At 52.0% G+C, this 17,691-nt stretch overlaps 1 protein-coding gene across 1 annotated transcript in view; it reads right to left on the bottom strand.

Moving 5' to 3' along the window:
• Nucleotides 1-17,691, bottom strand: part of RAB11FIP4 (RAB11 family interacting protein 4) — a 149,349-nt gene that overhangs the window by 100,957 nt on the left and 30,701 nt on the right. Inside the window, exons 2-3 of the mRNA XM_015119012.3 lie at nucleotides 7,814-7,901; nucleotides 5,660-5,748 (exon numbers count right to left, since the gene is read on the bottom strand). Coding sequence (XP_014974498.3) covers nucleotides 5,660-5,748; nucleotides 7,814-7,901 — 177 coding nt within the window. The remainder of the gene's footprint in view (nucleotides 1-5,659; nucleotides 5,749-7,813; nucleotides 7,902-17,691) is intronic.

Genomic DNA, 17,691 nt, shown 5'->3' with positions numbered 1-17,691 from the left:
AGATAAGAAAAAGATGGTCTGCCTCCCTAGGAAGCCGGGCAGCACAGAGGACGGCGGCAACGGGCTTTCCTCCCCCCAGGCTGCTGAGCCGGAGACCAGCAGGTGGATGGATGGCTTCCGGGGTTGGCGAAGGCCATGGGAAAGGGGCACTCTCATATACTGCTTGGATGATACACACGGTACAGGCTTTGTGGAAGAAAATTATATCTGTATCTATTAAAATACAAAATCTACATACCCTTTGATACAGCAATTCCACTTCCAGATATCTAGTCTTAGAAATACTTAGACGCACTCAAGGAGCATGGATAAGGATGCTTGCTGTGGGTGCTGTCCTGGGGGTGAAAAGGAGGAGCTCAGCCTGAGTCCTGCAGCCACTGGGTGGACATGGGGCTGGCTGTCATGAAAGGTGAGGTTCGGGCGGTGATAGAGGGTGCAGGGCCCCCAGGAAGCTCAGTGCAGGTCCTTCTCCTTTGGGCTGGGGCAGAAGGAGCCAGGGAGGCTTCCTGGAGAAGGTGGTACCTAAGTAAATTTTATTTATTTATTTATTTATTTTTTTTTTTGAGACAGAGTCTCGCTCTGTCGCCCAGGCTGGAGTGCAGTGGCGCAATCTCGGCTCACTGCAAGCTCCGACTCCCGGGTTCACGCCCTTCTCCTGCCTCAGCCTCCCGAGTAGCTGGGACTACAGGCGCCCGCCACTGCGCCCGGCTAATTTTTTCTATTTTTAGTAGAGACGGGGTTTCACCATGGTCTTGATCTCCTGACCTTGTGATCTGCCCGCCTCGGCCTCCCAAAGTGCTGGGATTACAGGCGTGAGCCACCGCGCCCGGCCCAGTAAATTTTTTTTTTTTTTTCTGGAGACGGAGTCTCGCTCTGTTGCCCAGGCTGGAGTGCAGTGGCCGGATCTCGGCTCACTGCAAGCTCCGTCTCCCGAGTTCACGCCATTCTCCTGCCTCAGCCTCCCGAGTAGCTGGGACTACAGGCGTCCGCCACCTCGCCCGGCTAGTTTTTTGTATTTTTTAGTAGAGACGGGGTTTCACTGTGTTAGCCAGGATGGTCTCGATCTCCTGACCTCGTGATCCGCCCGTCTCGGCCTCCCAAAGTGCTGGGATTACAGGCTTGAGCCACCGCGCCCGGCCAGTAAATTTTTTTTAAAGAGAAGGGGTCTCACTATATTGTCCAGGCTGGTCTCAAACTCCTGGGCTCAAGCAATTCTCCCACCTCAGCCTCCCAAAGTGCTGGGATTATAGGTATGAGCCACCACTCTTGCCAAGTAAGTCTTAAAAAGGTGAGTAGACGTTAGCTCCTGACAAGTAAGCGGGAAGGAGGACATCCTAGGACAAAGACAACACTCATGCAAAGGCTCAGAGGCAAGAGAGAACGCGACTTGCTCAGAAAACAGGGAGTGGTTTGGTATCGCCAGTTTTAGGTGTGAGACGCACCACGGTGAGAGATGAGGCTGGAGCAGTGGGTAGGAGCTGATGTTGGTTTTCATCCCTTGGTAAGGACAGGTCCCAGGAGCGGGGTGACAAATCAGAGCAGCAACTTAGGGACAGCCTGCCAAACTGTGGTATGCGGGTGTGGAGAGAGGAGGGCCGAGGACAGGAGGACACCTGGTCGGTGGGTGGCAGTGACTGCGATGGGAAGGGGAGGCAGGGGTGAGTGGGTGACTGCGATGGGAGGCGGAGGCAGGGGTGAGTGGGGAACGGGGGACTCCAGGCAGCTGCATGAGGGGGCGCTGAGGATGACTCTCTGGGTTGGAGGCTACTGACACCATTTGCTGGCATGGTGGCTACACAGGAGGGCAGGTGGCCGGATGCCCTCTCCATTTAATGGGGTTGCCTGTTAATCCACCATGGGGTGGATGAACGGGGCCCATGGCCTTACAGCGCTTGCAGGGTTAGGGTTCACATCACCACCTGCCGACGGGTGGCCACGGGCCCCTAGCAACTATCCCATTGCCTTTAGCACCCGAGTGTGGCGCTCTCCACATGTCTCCATGCCCCCTCCCCACAGGAGCCCCTATAGCATATGGACTGGGGGCTGATGGGCAGCCTGAGCAGGACAGTCTCAGAGGGACTCCCAGGGCAATTCCAGGGACCCCAGGCATGACCAGAAGCAAATTTCCCTGGGTCAGGAAACTCGCTCAACAGCCTGCTCAACAGTTGGGGTTCTCAAGACTCAAAGTTTCCCTGTGCCAGTGTTTCACAGGGCTCTGGGGACGCAGGTGGAGCCACATCCAGTTAGGTCAGGAACTGGTGCATCCAGGCATCAACTGCCTGGGATAGACTCGCACTGGCCTGAGGTCTGGACAGCAACCCCAGGGGTCCCTGACTGATGTCCAATGCTAGGGGCTTCTCGGGGCCTGGGAAGGGGATGAGAAGGGCAGGGCACTCTCAGGGGCCAGGTGGCAGCGGCTCGCCCACCAGCCAGCACTCAAGCATTCACTGCTTTAACTATGAGCCACATCCAGTGGTGACATCAGAGGTCTCCATCCACACCCTGGGGAGAGGGGGGTGTCCCCAAAAGACAGGCTTCATTTCCCAGCACACAAGCACAGCACAGGGGTGGAGCGCCTGTCGTCCCATCTGTGTGTCATCCCCACACCTCCTCAAATCATGCCTCAGGTTTGCATTCCCTGGGGGCATCTGGGAAGCCCACTTAGTGATCCAGGCACCGCTTCTTCTCGGTCTCAGACTGACCCCTAGGGGACAGCTAAGACACAGCAGGGCGCCGAGGGCCGGGCCTGAGAAATTCGGACCTGCCCGTCTGGCCCACTCTGACACCTCATCTGCAGAGCTGTGGTCTTGACCCTGCTACTACAGGAGCCTGAGCCAGGAAGGGGACTCATTCACAACCCAGAAGCCGTCCACTCGGTCAGGCTGGTCTTCGGATTGTGCCCCCTTCCTCTCCCTGCCAACACACAGGAGCCCATGGTCGGGAACGGAGCCCAGGTCAACCAAACAGCCCCAGCGAGTATAATGAACAAGGCTGCCACTGTGTCCCCACCTACTGCCATCTCACTAGGCTCTGGTCGCCCAAGCCGGGGCCAGGCCTCCATGGAGGGCAGAAAGCAGTTCACCCACGAGAAGCTTAAAACCCAAAGCAACAAACACCTATAGGCTTGCAAAGTCCCATGAACAAATGAGGAGAAGCACCAGGCTTGCTGAGATAGGCTGATGCGGTCTTTCTTTCTACTTTCCCATAAGCTCTAGACTTTGGAGGAAAATAATATCAGTTTACAAAAAAGAGTACCTTGGTGGAGGCCCGCTCTTCTGTGCCCCCTGCTCACCTTTTCTCCACGTGCCATCTTTTCCAGAGGTGTGAATGGCAGAATGTGGGGGCCACAAAAGCAGCCAAAGACTGCAGGGAACACGCCATCCCTACCCGCACTCCCCACCCACCCCAGGCCTCGGCTCCACTCTGCCCTGCAGTTCTTGGGGCAGGGCCTTAGTTTGACATAATTTTGCAACACCGGTATCCAAAGGTAAACTGAAAAATGCAAACGGTCACTTCAGCACTATTTTCTTACAACAGCAGGCGGTGAGGAATTAGCACATATTAGGGGTCTGTCTTCCCACTGAACTTTCACAACAGACCCTCCAGATTGGCGTGGCAAGCCCTGTTTTACAGCTGCGGACACTGAGGCTCAGAGGGGTTGAGAAGAATGTGCTCAGGTTCCATGGCCTGTCCTGGGTGGCCCCCGTGGGTGTGGACCCAGTCCTGCACACCTCTGCACGCTGCCTCCCACTCAGCAATCCAGGAAGGGCCTCCCCACAAACTTCCTGGGACACTCAGTAGGGGTCCTCTGCCCTAAGCCTGGTTCCATTAGCTGGCCCCAAATACATATTCAACCCCTCCTCGCTGGACCCATCAAGACAGGCCTGGAGCCACCACTGCTGGCACGGGCATGGGCCTGGAGCCCAGCTATCTCCACGCATCCCTGAGGGCTCTTGCTTTGAGCACAGCAGCCTGAGGCCTAGCCACAGTTGGTGCCTGGCTTTGGTCTCTGCCGCCGTGGACTGGCAGCCCTCAGCACTATGTCCCTCTCTGTGGACTGTCCCTCCTCCAGTCCTGCCCAGGGAACCCAACTCTGGCCCTACGACCCAGCTGGATTCCAAGAGGCCTACCATTGGCCAAAGCGGCCTCTGGGGTCCTGGATCTCCTTCAGCTATAAACATACTCATGTTTTGGGGGCCGGAGGAGACACCCATCAGAACTGGGGAAAAGGATTGGGGGTTGGACTGGGTGAGAAATCAAAATCATTCTCTTCTAGTTTTGGGTGTCGCCACCAGGAGGGACCTCGCCGGTTGTCAGCTTGTGCACCTTAAACTATTTCTCTGTAGGATGAAGCTGCACTGTTTGGAAAACTAGTTCAAAGTTTTATAAGAAACACACCATTAGGTGATGATAACAGTAAAACAGAGCCTTGGGGACTGTGGTCTTTGTCCCACTTCCTGATACAGAGCTTCAGGATGGGGCTGGTCACCAGAAAGACCAAGCATACAATGAGGTGGGAACTTCCTCACCTTCCCACCTACCCCCAACCTCCAGGCACAGGAGACGGGCTGGAGACCGGGTTGTAAAAACTGTTTTAGGTTTGGAGATGAGTCTGGCTCTGTCACCCAGGCTGGCTGGAGTGCAGTAGCACAATCACAGCTCACTGAAGTCTCAAACTGCTGGGCTCCAGTGCTCCTCGCACCTCAGTCTCCCCAGTAGCTAGGACTACAGGTGTGCACCGCCACATCCAGCTAATTTTAAATTTTTTTTGTAGAGACAGGGTCTCACTATCTTGCCCAGGCTCGTCTCAAACTCCTGGGTTCAAGCTGTCCTCCTGCCTCAGCCTCCCAAAGTGCTGGGATTACAAGCATCAGCCACCGCGCCAGGCCTACAGATTCTCGAACAATGAGATGCAGAGAGCCTGGGTGCTGGTAGCACAGTGATGTGCTGGGAGGCAGTGTCCCTGAAGGTACGGAAGCTCTGTACCCCGGCTCCCCATACGCTGTCTTGTACATCCCTTCCATGTGGCTATTCCTGAGTTGTACCCTTTGTAATACGCTGATCAGCATAAGTACAACCATTTCCTGAGTGTTTCCAGTGAATTACCCAGCCTGAGAGAGGGGGTCCTGGGAACCCTGTGTTTGCAGTTATCCAGGAAGAACCGCAGCTGGCATGGGAAGTGGGGCAGTCTCATGGGGCTGGCCTTGACTCGTGGAGTCTGTGCTAATGCTGGGTAGTTAGTGGCAGGTGGAACTGACTGCTGGACACCAGTTAGTGTCAGAGAATTGGAGAATTCATTGTTTGAAAACAAATAAACAGGAAGCGTTCACCAGAGAGCGATGGTGCAGGAGAAAAGGAAACAATTCCAGTCCTGCCTCCCCTGCACTTGTCACTTTCCCTGTCTGGAACTCAGTTTCTCCTCCGTGCCACAGATGGGGAACAAAGTTGCTGGGTGGGGACCCCCAGCTGTTACACACTCTGCTGGGGCTTCCCAATGGGGCCTCAGGGCTCCTGTTCCAAAAACTATTTCTTGACTTTGATGCTCAAGAAGGGTCCTCAGAGGGAGGTTCTGGATCCTCCCAGATACTGAAAATGGAGCAAAGGCGAGACCAAGGAGGAGGCAGAGCCATGGAGGTCCTAGAGGTCCCCCAAGCCTTACCTGCTCCACGCAGTCTGGGATCTCTGGCGCGCACGGCAGAGTCCCGGCGCTCTCCACCGATAGCACATCCTTCAGAAGCTCCTCGCACCCTGTGCAGACAGGCAGACACAAGGGATGGTGAGAGGTTGAGCCTCAGCCTGGGATGGCTGCTCTGCTTCTAACTAATGGGCATGGGATGGGAAGGGCTGAGGTGGGGGCCCGAGGCTCCAGGAGGCCAGCTGAGCACTGGAAGGCAGGGATGGAGCCCAGGCAGTGGGGAACTCGGCTCAGGGCACTGTGCAGGGAGCTGCAAGAGGCCCTTGTCCTCTGGGACTAACTCCCACACGCAGAGGGCAGGCTGGGGACACAGGGAAGAAGGAGGCCTTCCTGGGGGAGGGGACCTAAGGCAGTGCTGCCCGCTTGGCTCGCAGGGACTCCTAACAACTCTGCCAGCCTCTGGAGAAAGCAAACATACCCATTCCTCTGAGCTGGGTGCCCTCTGCGTCCTGCAGACCCTGGGACATCCAGGACAGGGCTGCTCTAGGACAGCTCCAGTTCCTGCTGACTCTGCACACGGCTGGCCTCGCTCCTGAGTTCCCAACCAAATGCCCCAACGTTGTACTGAACACGGGAGGGGGACCCGACAAAACGCCTGGCACAGGCACATGGCAGGTGCAGCCTGCAGTGGCCCATTGTCAAATCCACGCAGAAGACCTTCCCTGGGTGCCTTCTGTGTTCTGTGCCCCCTGCACCGTGTATTTGTTTCCCTTCATCCCTCACCCTGCATCCTTCCACCCTCCCAGGGTTCACAGGCGCCCCACAGAAAAGGGCTCACCTTGATCTGAGCCACAGACAGGAAACCACGGCTTCCTTTACAGATAACCAGACACCCTGGGACTCCAGAAGTGACTGCATTCTCTCTGCAACTAGTGGGGAGGCCTTAGCAAGCCCACCTGGCTGGTGATCTATGCCACTGTCTCAGATTTTTTTCTTTTCTGAGACAGGGTCTTACTCCGTTACCCAGGCTGGAGTGCAGTGGCGTGACGTCAGCTCACTGCAGCCTTGACTTCCTGGGCTCAGGTGATCCTCCCACCTCAGCCTCTCAGGTAGCTGGGACCACAGGCACACACCAGAATGCCCAGCTAATTTTTCTGTATTTTTTGTAGAGACGAGGTTTCGCCATGTTGGCCAGGCTGGTCTCAAACTCCTGGACTCAAGTGATCCACCTGAGATCAAGCGATCCGCCTGCCTCAGCCTCCCAAAGTGCTGGGATTACAGGTGTGAGCCACCGTGCCTGGCCTTCACTGTCTCAGATAAACAGCTTAGTAGTAAGTGAGTGGCCATATTCTGATTGCTGCAAGTTTCTCACAACTGGCCTTTGAATTTTTGGGACAAGACAGAGGGATTTATAGTGTCCCCTAAAGCTGGAAGGGGGAGCAAGTAAGAAAGGCAGGAATTAGGAAGAATTAAGAGGAAGAGAGGGCAGGGCATGGAGGCTTGTAATTCCAGCACTTTGGGAGGCTAAGGTGGGAGGGCCACTTGATCTCAGGAGTTCAAGACCAGGCTGGGCAATGTGACGAAACTCCACCTCTACTTAAAATAGGAAAATTAGCCCGGCGTGGTGGTGTACCTCCTGTAGTCCCAGCTACTCAGGAGGCTGAGGCAGGAGGATTGCTTGAGCCCAGGAGGTTGAGGCTGCAGGGAGCCATGATAGTCGTACTGCGCTCCAGTAGCCTGGGTGACAAAGGCAGACCCTGTCTCAAAAAAAAAAAGGAGGTGGGAGCAGGGAGGACACAAAAGCAGCTCAGAGGGAGGCGGGCAGTCGGGTGACCAGCACTTTGTCCAGGTTTGCCCAGGAGACTCCTTGGGTTTGGTCATCCCAGAGCAGGAGACAGAGGAAGAGGACAGAAAAGCAAGGAGGAGGCTTTCTCCAGAGGCAGGCAGACAAGGGGAAGGGCAGAAGTGACCTCCATGGGTGAGACCACAGCCCCCACGGCTGGGACAACTGTGTCCTTCTCTCTGCCCCCCGGGAAGCCAGAGGCAGAACCGACTTCTGGCCCATCCTGGGCTCTGGGAGCCCTGTGGGGAGGAATCCAGGCTGGGTCCCAGCCACACCAGCTTCCCCAGCTGGGCAGGGCCTGAAGCACGTGGGAAAGCCTCCCCAGAAGGCCTCACCTTTCATGGCGAACACCCCCCGGCAAAAGTCCTTGAAGTTGATTCTCCCCAGGTCGTTGGGATCCAAATATTTCACAAATTTTTCCACCTGTGGGAAGGAAGCAGGGACAGGTGTGAGACACCCAAGCATCACCCGAAGACTCAGGGAACTGGGACAGGGAGGCTGAGAGGGAGGGAGGGACACCAGTGTCCCCGCCCCATCCTCTCCCCTCACCCTGGGGTCAGTATCGGCCACGGGGCCACTTTATTCTCCCCATGGTGACAGACAACTTGGGCAAGGAAAAGCAGAGCCAACACCAGCTCCCCCGTGAGCGCACGGCTTCAGGGACCGAGCCTCCTTCCCCCAGGGGCTGCACACTGAAAGCCAAGGCTCTGCCAATGTTTTAAAATTGGTTTCTTTCATACAAAATGGACACAAACGCATTGTAAAAGACCTAGAAACCCCACCGTTTCTCTTGTTCTATTTCTTGTTCTAGGCGCTGGCTAGATGGGGAAACTCACTGAGATGGACACTGGTGGCTGATGTACTTTTCTGTTCTATTTGTACCTTGCACTTCAATAAAGAGTGTTAAATGAATAAGGAAGTAAGCTTTAGCCTGGCAGAGTCAGACATCCCCGAGGTTGGAGTTTCTCTCCCGTGTAATAGTAAGTAGGACAGAAACAGTTTCCATGCTGCTTGGTGTGTACAACCCACATTGTTAGTGGCTGTAACATATTCTGCCCGGTGGGTTCATCATAATCTACTTCACCACCCCTAATAGCTGGGCATTTTGGTTATTTCCAGCTTTTTGCTTTTATAACTCATCTTTGGGGGTTCCTGCAGCTATATGGATGAACCATCAACCCCCGGCCTCTCAGATTCTTGACTTTCTTATTGCCTCATATTCCACCTCAGGCACCAAGTCCCTTGGTCAACCGAGTCATCACCCCCTCCAATCCCACCCATCCGAATGTCCCACTCCCTGACCCCATCCTCCCTCCCTTCCTGCCACTGCAGGGTTCTTCAGCATCACTGGGTCTGCTCACTATCACTCACGTCCAATCTATGCCACCACTGTATCCCACAGCTCCCTATTTCCCACACCACCCCAGGGGCCCCACCTGGTCATAGCCATCATCCTCTCTCTCCTGGACCATGCAAGTCTAACTGGATCATGTCACCCACTCCTCTGCTTAAAACCTTCCAGTATCATTCCACCACACTTAGGATAAAAATCCAAAGTCCATAGCACAGCCCATGAGGCCCCATGCGATCTGACCCCTTCCTCTCCCTCTCTTCCCATACTCTTCATCACTCACTGTACTCCAGCCGTACTGGCCTTTGGTCAGCTCCTCAAGGCAAACCACCACACTCTTCTCTGCCCCAGGGCCTTTGCACATGCTATTCTCTGTATCTTGCACAGCTGTCCTCCCCATTCATCATGTCAGTTCATCCTTCAGGTCTCCCTTTGTACCTGTATGAAATGTCCCTCCCCAAGACAGGTCTGTCCTGACCACCCGCATCGATTCAGGACCCACCCTGCTGCTATACTGTCTTGTAGCATCCTACACTTTCCCTTCAAACTATTTGTTGCAACTTGCTATTTATTGTTAACTAAAAAGAGATTGACATGGAGGGTTTATTTGGGAAACAAAGAATTGCAATTCTTTGTTTGGGGGAGGGGGCAGCTGCAATGCTGAGGAGGCTGGCAAAAAGTCACTTTCCTCCTTCACTGAAATTTTGCAGGTCTTTCCTGAGAGTCCACTAGGTACCAGGTTCAGGGGGTTCACAGAAAGAATGTGGCATGGCCCCGCTGCCCTTCCCTCATCCCAGACTCACACCAGAGTGGAAGGTACAAGGGATCAGGACAGCCCTGAAGAACGTCCCAGGAGGCAAGTGGAGGAGAGGATTCTTCTTTTTTTTTTTTTTTTTTGAGACGAAGTCTTGCTCTGTCGCCCAAGTTGGAGTGCAGTGGCGCGATCTCAGCTCACTGCAACCTCCGCCTCCCAGGTTCAAGCAATTCTCCTGCCTCAGCCTCTCCTGAGTAGCTGGGATTACAGGCACCCGCCAACATGCCCAGATAATTTTTGTATTTTTAGTAGAGAGGGGGCTTCACTATGTTGGCCACGCTGGTCTCCAACTCCTGACTTCAGGTGATCCGCCCACCTCGGCCTCCCAAAGTACTTGGATTACAGACATGAGCCACCGTACCCGGCCAGGAGAGGACTTTTTATGGAGGATTTCTACAGAAAGTTGTTTTCAGAGGCAGCTCATTGGCTGGGCAGAAATCCTAGATTGCAAAGCCTTTCTGACTGGTGAGCTGGTTAGGGTACTCGCAGCTGAGAAATGCTGGAGGCTGGCAGATCACGACCGCGGTTGCGCATCCAAGTCTTTTGGGATATTGTGTGGCTGGAACTTTAGCAGGCGTGAGTATCTCCCGACCTCACTACAGAAAGTCTTAGCCTTAGTTTCTCCATATTCTTTCATGTAGTTGTATGTGTGTGGGATAATTTGATTAATTTGTATCTTCTCTCTACAAAGTAAGCTCTCTAAGGGCAAGCACCCTGTCAGTTCTGATCACCACTGTATACCTGGTCGCTTGCACCATGACTGGTACATAGTAGAGGCTTCATAATATTTTTTTTTGCTCACACCTACAATCCTCTCCAAGGTCAGGGCTCTGCCTTCAAGGCGGAGATTGCAGTGATCCAAGATCACGCCACTGCACTCCAGCCTGGGTGACAAGAGTGAAACTCCGTCTCGGAATAATAATAATAATAATAATAATAATAATAATACATTTTTTTAAGAGCCAGGTCCTCACGCTATTACCCAAGCTGGTGTGCAGTGGCATGATCATAGATCACTGCAGCCTCATATGCCTGGGCTCAAGGGATCCTCCCACCTTAGCCTCCCAAGTAGCCGGGACTACTGGCACGCCACCACGCCTGGCTCAGAAGCCTGCTTCTAAATCTAAAACTGCTTCTAAAACTTAGTGGCAGCCCTCCCATAGCACCCATACAAGCATTCATTCATTCATTCATTCATTCATTTACTTATTCAACAAGTGATGACTGAGCACCTCTTACATGCCGGGCACTCTTTCAGGGGTTGATGGTGGTAGGTGCTGGTTCTGCTGGCTAGCCACACATACACAATAGTGCACACACATGTGTACATGCTCACATTCCTTGTCAGGCATCTTGCCGCTCCCCCTAATAATTACCATCAGTATCTATAGCACAGCCAGGCCAGGATGAGCTCTCTCCAGAATCTGCTCAGGCTGGACTGCAGATGATGGATCTGAGGGCACCTGGGGCCTGCAGAGCACAGCGTGCAGGAAACGGCTCACTGTCACTGTTGTCAGTGTTCACGCCGTTACAGGCAGACTCACCAGCACACCACACCGCCCATAACAGGCACCGAAGCCAAACCACGCTGGGGATTCATCTATTTATAGGGACCATGTTTTTCTTGCATGCCCACAGCGTGGCAGCTGCAGCAGGGGTCTGAAGCCCTGGTCACTGCCGGTGGCCTGGCACCATGGGGCTGTGCCCAGTGGGCTTTGGAAGGTGAGCAGTGGACAAAGAGGGCCCCACCCTAACCATCTTCTCCCTGCCTGGAACCTGGAAGCTCTGTGCTTGCATCTTGATTCCGGCTGACCCTGCTTTTCCACTCTGGTGTGAGTCTGGGATGAGGGAGGGGCAGCGGGGTCATGCCACATTCTTTCCGTGAACCCCCCTGAACCTGGTACCTAGTGGGCTCTCAGGAAAGATCTGTAAAATTTCAGTGAAGGAGGAAAGTGGTTTTTTGCCAGCCTCCTCAGCATTGCAGCTGCCCCCTCCCCCAAGCCATGCCAGCCTCTGACACTGCCAGGCAATGACGTGACTTCTGAGAATAGCAATGCCCAGGTGCCACCTGTAGGGCTGCAGGGGAGCCCACCCACCATTCCAGCTGGCATTCTGCCTCCTCTCGTCCTGCCTTCACATCGCTGGCATTATAGGGGGTCTGTGAATGTGGGGATGGACCAGGGCACCCTCTACCCCCAGCCTCCCGTGCTCACACCTACAATCCTCTCCAAGGTCAGAGCTCTGCCTTCATTATTTCCAAAGCAAGTCACGGTAGAGTCGGCCACAGAGTGCTGCCTGACTGATGAGGACCCCCACCTCAAGTCCACTTAGGAGGCAGGAGTGCAGGGATTTGGATTCTGTAATCTCTGTGTCCACAACTCCCTGGGGCTGGGAGACACTGGCAGGTGAGCTGTCCATTCCTCTGCCAGCAAAAGCCTACCTGGACAGAGGTGGGGGTGGGGTTGTTTGATGACAGGCAGATAGATGGGGTGCTGAGGGCCACTGCATGTTCCCCGGAGCACCCGAGCCACGGCCCAGGCTGTGACCTCTCCACAGCTGCTCTCACAGGGCTCTTCAAAGAGCTACAGCCCCAGAGTGGTGGCCACAAAAGTGCCAGACCAGCCGGGCACGGTGGCTCACGCCTGTAATCCCAGCACTTCAGGAGGCTGAGGTGGGTAGGTCACCGGAGGTCAGGAGTTCAAGACCAGCCTGGTCAACATGGAGAAACCCCCATCTCTACTTAAAATACAAAAATTAGCCAGGTGTGGTCATGCGTGCCTGTAATCCCAGCTACTCGGGGAGGCTGAGGCAGGAGAATCGTTTGAACTGGGGAGGTGGAGGTTGCAGTGAGCCGAGATTGTGCCACTGCACTTCATTCAGTCTGGGTGACAGGGCAAGATTCCATCTCAAAAAAAAAAAAAAAAAAAAGGCCGGGCGCGGTGGCTCAAGCCTGTAATCCCAGCACTTTGGGAGGCCGAGGCGGGCGGATCACAAGGTCAGAAGATCGAGACCACAGTGAAACCCCGTCTCTACTAAAAATACAAAAAATTAGCCGGGCGCGGTGGCGGGCGCCTGTAGTCCTAGCTACTCAGGAGGCTGAGGCAGGAGAATGGCGTGAACCGAGGAGGCAGAGCTTGCAGTGAGCCGAGATCGCGCCACTGCACTCCAGCCTGGGCAAGAGCGTGAGACTCCGTCTCAAAAAAAAAAAAAAAAGAGGCAAGGCACACTGATGTCTTGCCCTTTAGAAAACAGGTGTGAAATTGGGCCGGGGCGGTGGCTTACACCTGTAATCCCAGCACTTTGGGAGGTCAAGGTGGGCAGATCACTAGGTCAAGAGATTGAGACCGTCCTGGCCAACATGGTGAAACCCCGTCTCTACTAAAAAATACAAAAAAAAATTATCCGGGCATGGTGGTGCACGCCTGTAGTCCCAGCTACTTGGGAGGCTGAGCAGGAGAATCACTTGAACCCGGAGGTAGAGGCTGTGGTGAGCTGAGATTGCACCATTGCACTCCAGCCCGGGCAACAAGAATGAAACTGTCTCAAAAGAAAAAAAAAAAAAAGAAAGAAAAAGAAAACAGGTGTGAAATTATTAGAACAAGGCATGCTGGTTATTACCAATATATACCATCACCACAGGCTCAATGATTTTTAAAATAAATAACAGCATCATTTATGTGGTGAGGTACTGCGAATGCTTGGAGTCCACAGAGGGCTCATACATAGTCTCATTTAATCCTTACAGCAACCTTAACAGTATCTATTATTACAGTCTCCCATTTTAAATTGAGGAGACTGAGGCTCAGAGAGGTTAAGACATTTAGACAAAGTCACTGTAGGGGTAACCCCCCCACACTTTTTTTCCTCTTTTTAAAATTTAAAATTTTTACCCACCTGTAGTGGCAACTCTTGAACTCAGGTCTTACTGACCCTGGAGAGTCAGCCGCTGCTCCCTGTTGCCTTACTGGGCCAGAGACTGTCACGGGGCTGTCTGCACTGAAGTGTTGTTTCTATCCCCTGGCACCCTGTGCATCAAAGAAGCTTTACCCACTATGGTAAGGACCCCTCGCCTTTGATCACAAAGAGTCTCGACCTTCCTGGACATTGGGTAACCTTTTGCCACAGTTGGTCCTCTGCTGGACACATGCCGCTGACCCAGCCCATCATTCCACAGTCAGTGAAGCCAGGTCCCAGGGAGGGAAGGGGCTTGCCCAAGGTCACACAGGGAGTATAGCAAATAGCCACCCCATGTGGTCTTCGTGGGAAGCCTACACCCCAGGCAGGGGAGCTGGGGGGCCGTCCCCACCCTGGGGCACACACCATGCGTGGCTCCCGCTCTGGCTCCCCGGCCATGAGAGACCGGCTCACCAGGCCTGGCAGGCGTTGCAGGAGCAGCTGTTGTCGCTGAAGCACACGCAGCTGGGCCCCAGCTTGCTGCCAGGGAAATTGGTTGTTCACTGGAAGTAAAATATTGATCTTTCCTTTTTGGGGCCACTCAATTACCAGGCTTCCCCTTCTATTTCTGTTGCCTTTCTCTTTGAGCTGATTTTTTCCCCTGAACTCAGTCCCCTGGGTCACATCTCTTCTAGCTCAGACCAGATGATGTTAAAAAGCTTCATTGCCATTGCCGTCTGATTGATTACCAGCCAGACACTCCCTGAGCCCATGCCCAGCCACCCACGCCTCCCTAATTTCAAGGTCTGAAGGCCAGACGGACTCAAGCAAGCCATTTGCCTTTCTGAAATCTCAGCTGCCTCATCTCAGCAAGCGAGATAAGCCGGCTTATCTTGCCGCCGTGAAGCTGTCTGCAAGGCAAGGTGCCTAATAAACGTTAGCCATTACTCACAGGAATCAAAGCAAATGCTTAGCGAGCCTTCTTTTGCCAGGCACTGTTCTGAGCACTCTATGCATATGAATTTGTTTAATCCTCGCCACCACCTGGGAAATAAATACTATTATTATTCCCATTTTACAGGGGAGGAAACTGAGACATAGAAAGGCAAAGTCATTCAGAGTTAAGGTCACACACTTTGGAGGAGATGGCTGAACACAAGAGGCCTGGTTCCAGAGTTCATGCCCTTAGCCAGTAATTATTATTATTTATGCTAAAATAATTGCAATCACTATTATTATGCTGACAGGTTTAAGGGCTTGCTCTGACCACAGAAAGAATAAATCTGTATTCTGCTCTCTTTTCATCTGGAAAAACTGATATTGGTACTGACAACCTTTGCTTAAGAATTTGAGTATTAAAAGAAAAATTAGGCCAGGCACAGTGGCTCACACCTGTAATCCCAGAACTTTGGGAGGCCGAGATGGGCGAATCACCTGAGGTCAGGAGTTTGAGACCAGCCTGGCCAACATGGTGAAACCCCATCTCTACTAGAAATACAAAAATTAGGCTGGGTGTGGTGGTGTACGCCTGTAATCCCAGCTGCTTAGGAGGCTGAGGTGGGAGAATCACTTGAACCTGGGAGGCGGAGGTTGTAGTGAGCCGAGATCATGCCACTGCACTCCAAGTTGGGCAACAGAGCGAGACTCTGTCTCAAAAAAAAAAAAAAAAAATTAGCCAGGTTTGGTGGTGCGTGCCTGTAGTCCCAGCTACTGGGGAGGTTGAGGCAGAAGAATTGCTTGAACCCAGGAGGCAGGAGGTTGCAATGAGCCAAGACTATGAATCCATCTCGAAAGAAGGAAAGACAAGAAAAGAAAAGAAAAGAAAAGAGAAAGAAAGGAAGGAAGGAAGGAAGGATGGAAGGAAGGAAAGAAAGAATAATTTTGACACACTGTGCCACTAAAGCAGAGGTGGCCAGCTAGCATCTCAGATGTGGCTTGTGGAGAGACTTAAAATTAGATGCCAGTATTTAAAGCCAAGCAAGCCTCCTGGTTCTGGTTAAGATGGAGTGAGCACACTACAGTCTAGCTTTCCCGTTGATTATAACTAAAAACCCTGACAGGAGACATAAAACAACTACACAAGGACTCTGAAAAGTGAATAGCGGAAGTTGAATTGAGGAGGAAAAGAAAAACTTTAAGTAAGACGAATATGGTGGTGAGCTTTCTTAGTTTTTCTTTGCATATTTTCTGACCTAGACTCAGGAGCCCAAATCCCAGAACTGTGCAGCAGGTGCACAGAGAAAAAGCTACAGAAGAAATTCTCTTTCTGATGAGAAGCTGGGGAAGGGGGGCCTCTTGGGAAAAATCGAGTGCGAGAAGTGCCCTGGGTCTTTTTTCTCTCCAAGCTGCCTCCCTACAAGGTAAAGCCTATCCCAAAGGTTAGGTGGTGGCAGCAGCCGTAGCAGTCACACAGGGGAACCTAAACTCCGAGAAAGGGAAAATCTTTTGCCTGGAAAAAATGAGAAAAGGGGGCCCCTGGGAGCTGGATAGGGCAGCATCACAGAAAGAAAGGTGCTTGAGAATATGATCCCATAAAGTTGTCATATTTGAGGTCCTAGCCTACTCCTGAGCTGCACATACATGGAACTGACCCCAAATAACCTACCAAAGACTCTGAGAACTGAACTACAGTGTAGACCGGACAGACTGGCCCCTGGAGTATGTATACTTGGGGTGGATCTGAACAGCACTGCAAAGGCTTTGAAAACTGAACTCACATTGAAACTATAACTCACAGAGGGCAGGCTGGGATCTGAGGCATCAACCTAACTGATTCAAAAAGCAAACGGACTGGGCACAGTGGCTCATGCTCGTAACCCTAATGCTTTAGGAAGCCAACGTAAGAGGATGGCTTGAGGCCAGGAAGTTGAGGCTGCAGTGAGCCATGATCGCACCGGTGCACTCCAGCCTAGGTGACAGAGCAAGCCCCTGTCTCAAAAACAAACGAATAAACAAAGAAAAAACTGACATTCTTCAGAGGATTTTAACGGGACCCAGAGTCTTATAGTATTCCAAATGTCCAAGACACAATCCAAAATTACTTGACATACAAAGAAACAGGAAAAGCTGACAACAACGTATAAGACAAAAGACAATAAGGCTGGGCATAGTGGCTCACGCCTGTAATCCCAGTTCTTTGGGAGGCCGAGGTGGGTGGATCATGAGGTCAGGAGATCGAGTCCATCCTGGCTAAGACAGTGAAAGCCCATCTCTACTAAAAATACAAAAAACTAAAAGAAAAATTAGCCTGTAGTCCCAGCTACTCGGGAGGCTGAGGCAGGAGAATGGCATGAACCCGGGAGGCGGAGCTTGCAGTGAGCCGAGATCGTGTCACTGCACTCCAGCCTGGGCGACAGAGCGAGACTCTGTCTCGAAAAGAAAAAAAAAAAAAAAAGACAATCAATAGATAGATACCAATGCTGAGATGACCCAGATGTTGCCATAATTAGACAAAGACTTTAAAACAGTTATTATACCAATGCTCCATGGTTCAGTAAAGGTGAACAATCCTGAAATAAATGGAAATTTAGAAATTCTTGCAGAAAAATAAAAGCTAGAAAAAAGGAACCAAATGGAAATTTTAGAACTAAAAAATACAATATATGAAATAAAAGTTCATTGGATTGGATCAATAGCAGAATGGAGATCACAGAAAAAAGCAGTGATAGAACAACAGAAATTACCTAATCCAAACAAGGAAAATTACCAAGGATTCAGACAAACATTATATAAAAGGGTCAACTCACCAAGAAGATACATAACAATCCTAAACGCACATGTCCCTAACAACAGAGCTTCAAAATACATGAAGCCAAACTAATAAAATTGAAAGGAGAAATAGACAAATTGACAATCATAGTTGGAGACTTCAACACTCCTCTAGACAATATAACTAGTTAGATAGAAAGTCTAATTTTTAACAACAGAGCTAGTTAGATGAAAAATCAACAAGAGATCTAAAAGGCCTGAATATCACCACTAACCAGCTTAACTTAATTGATGTTTATAGAACACGCCACCCAATAATAGCAGAACACACATCCTCTTCATGTAAACATGGAACTGTCACCAAGGTAGATCATGTAGATCATATGCTGGGCTATTAAACAAACTATAACACTTTTTTTGTGGGGGGGAGGCAGGATCTTTGTCAC

This window comes from Macaca mulatta, chromosome 16 (genome assembly GCF_049350105.2).
Source record: "Macaca mulatta isolate MMU2019108-1 chromosome 16, T2T-MMU8v2.0, whole genome shotgun sequence".
In the NCBI taxonomy this organism is placed as follows: domain Eukaryota; kingdom Metazoa; phylum Chordata; class Mammalia; order Primates; family Cercopithecidae; genus Macaca; species Macaca mulatta.
The sequence above is the reverse complement of the archived record's forward strand: the minus strand, read 5'-3'. Positions and strand labels throughout refer to the sequence as shown.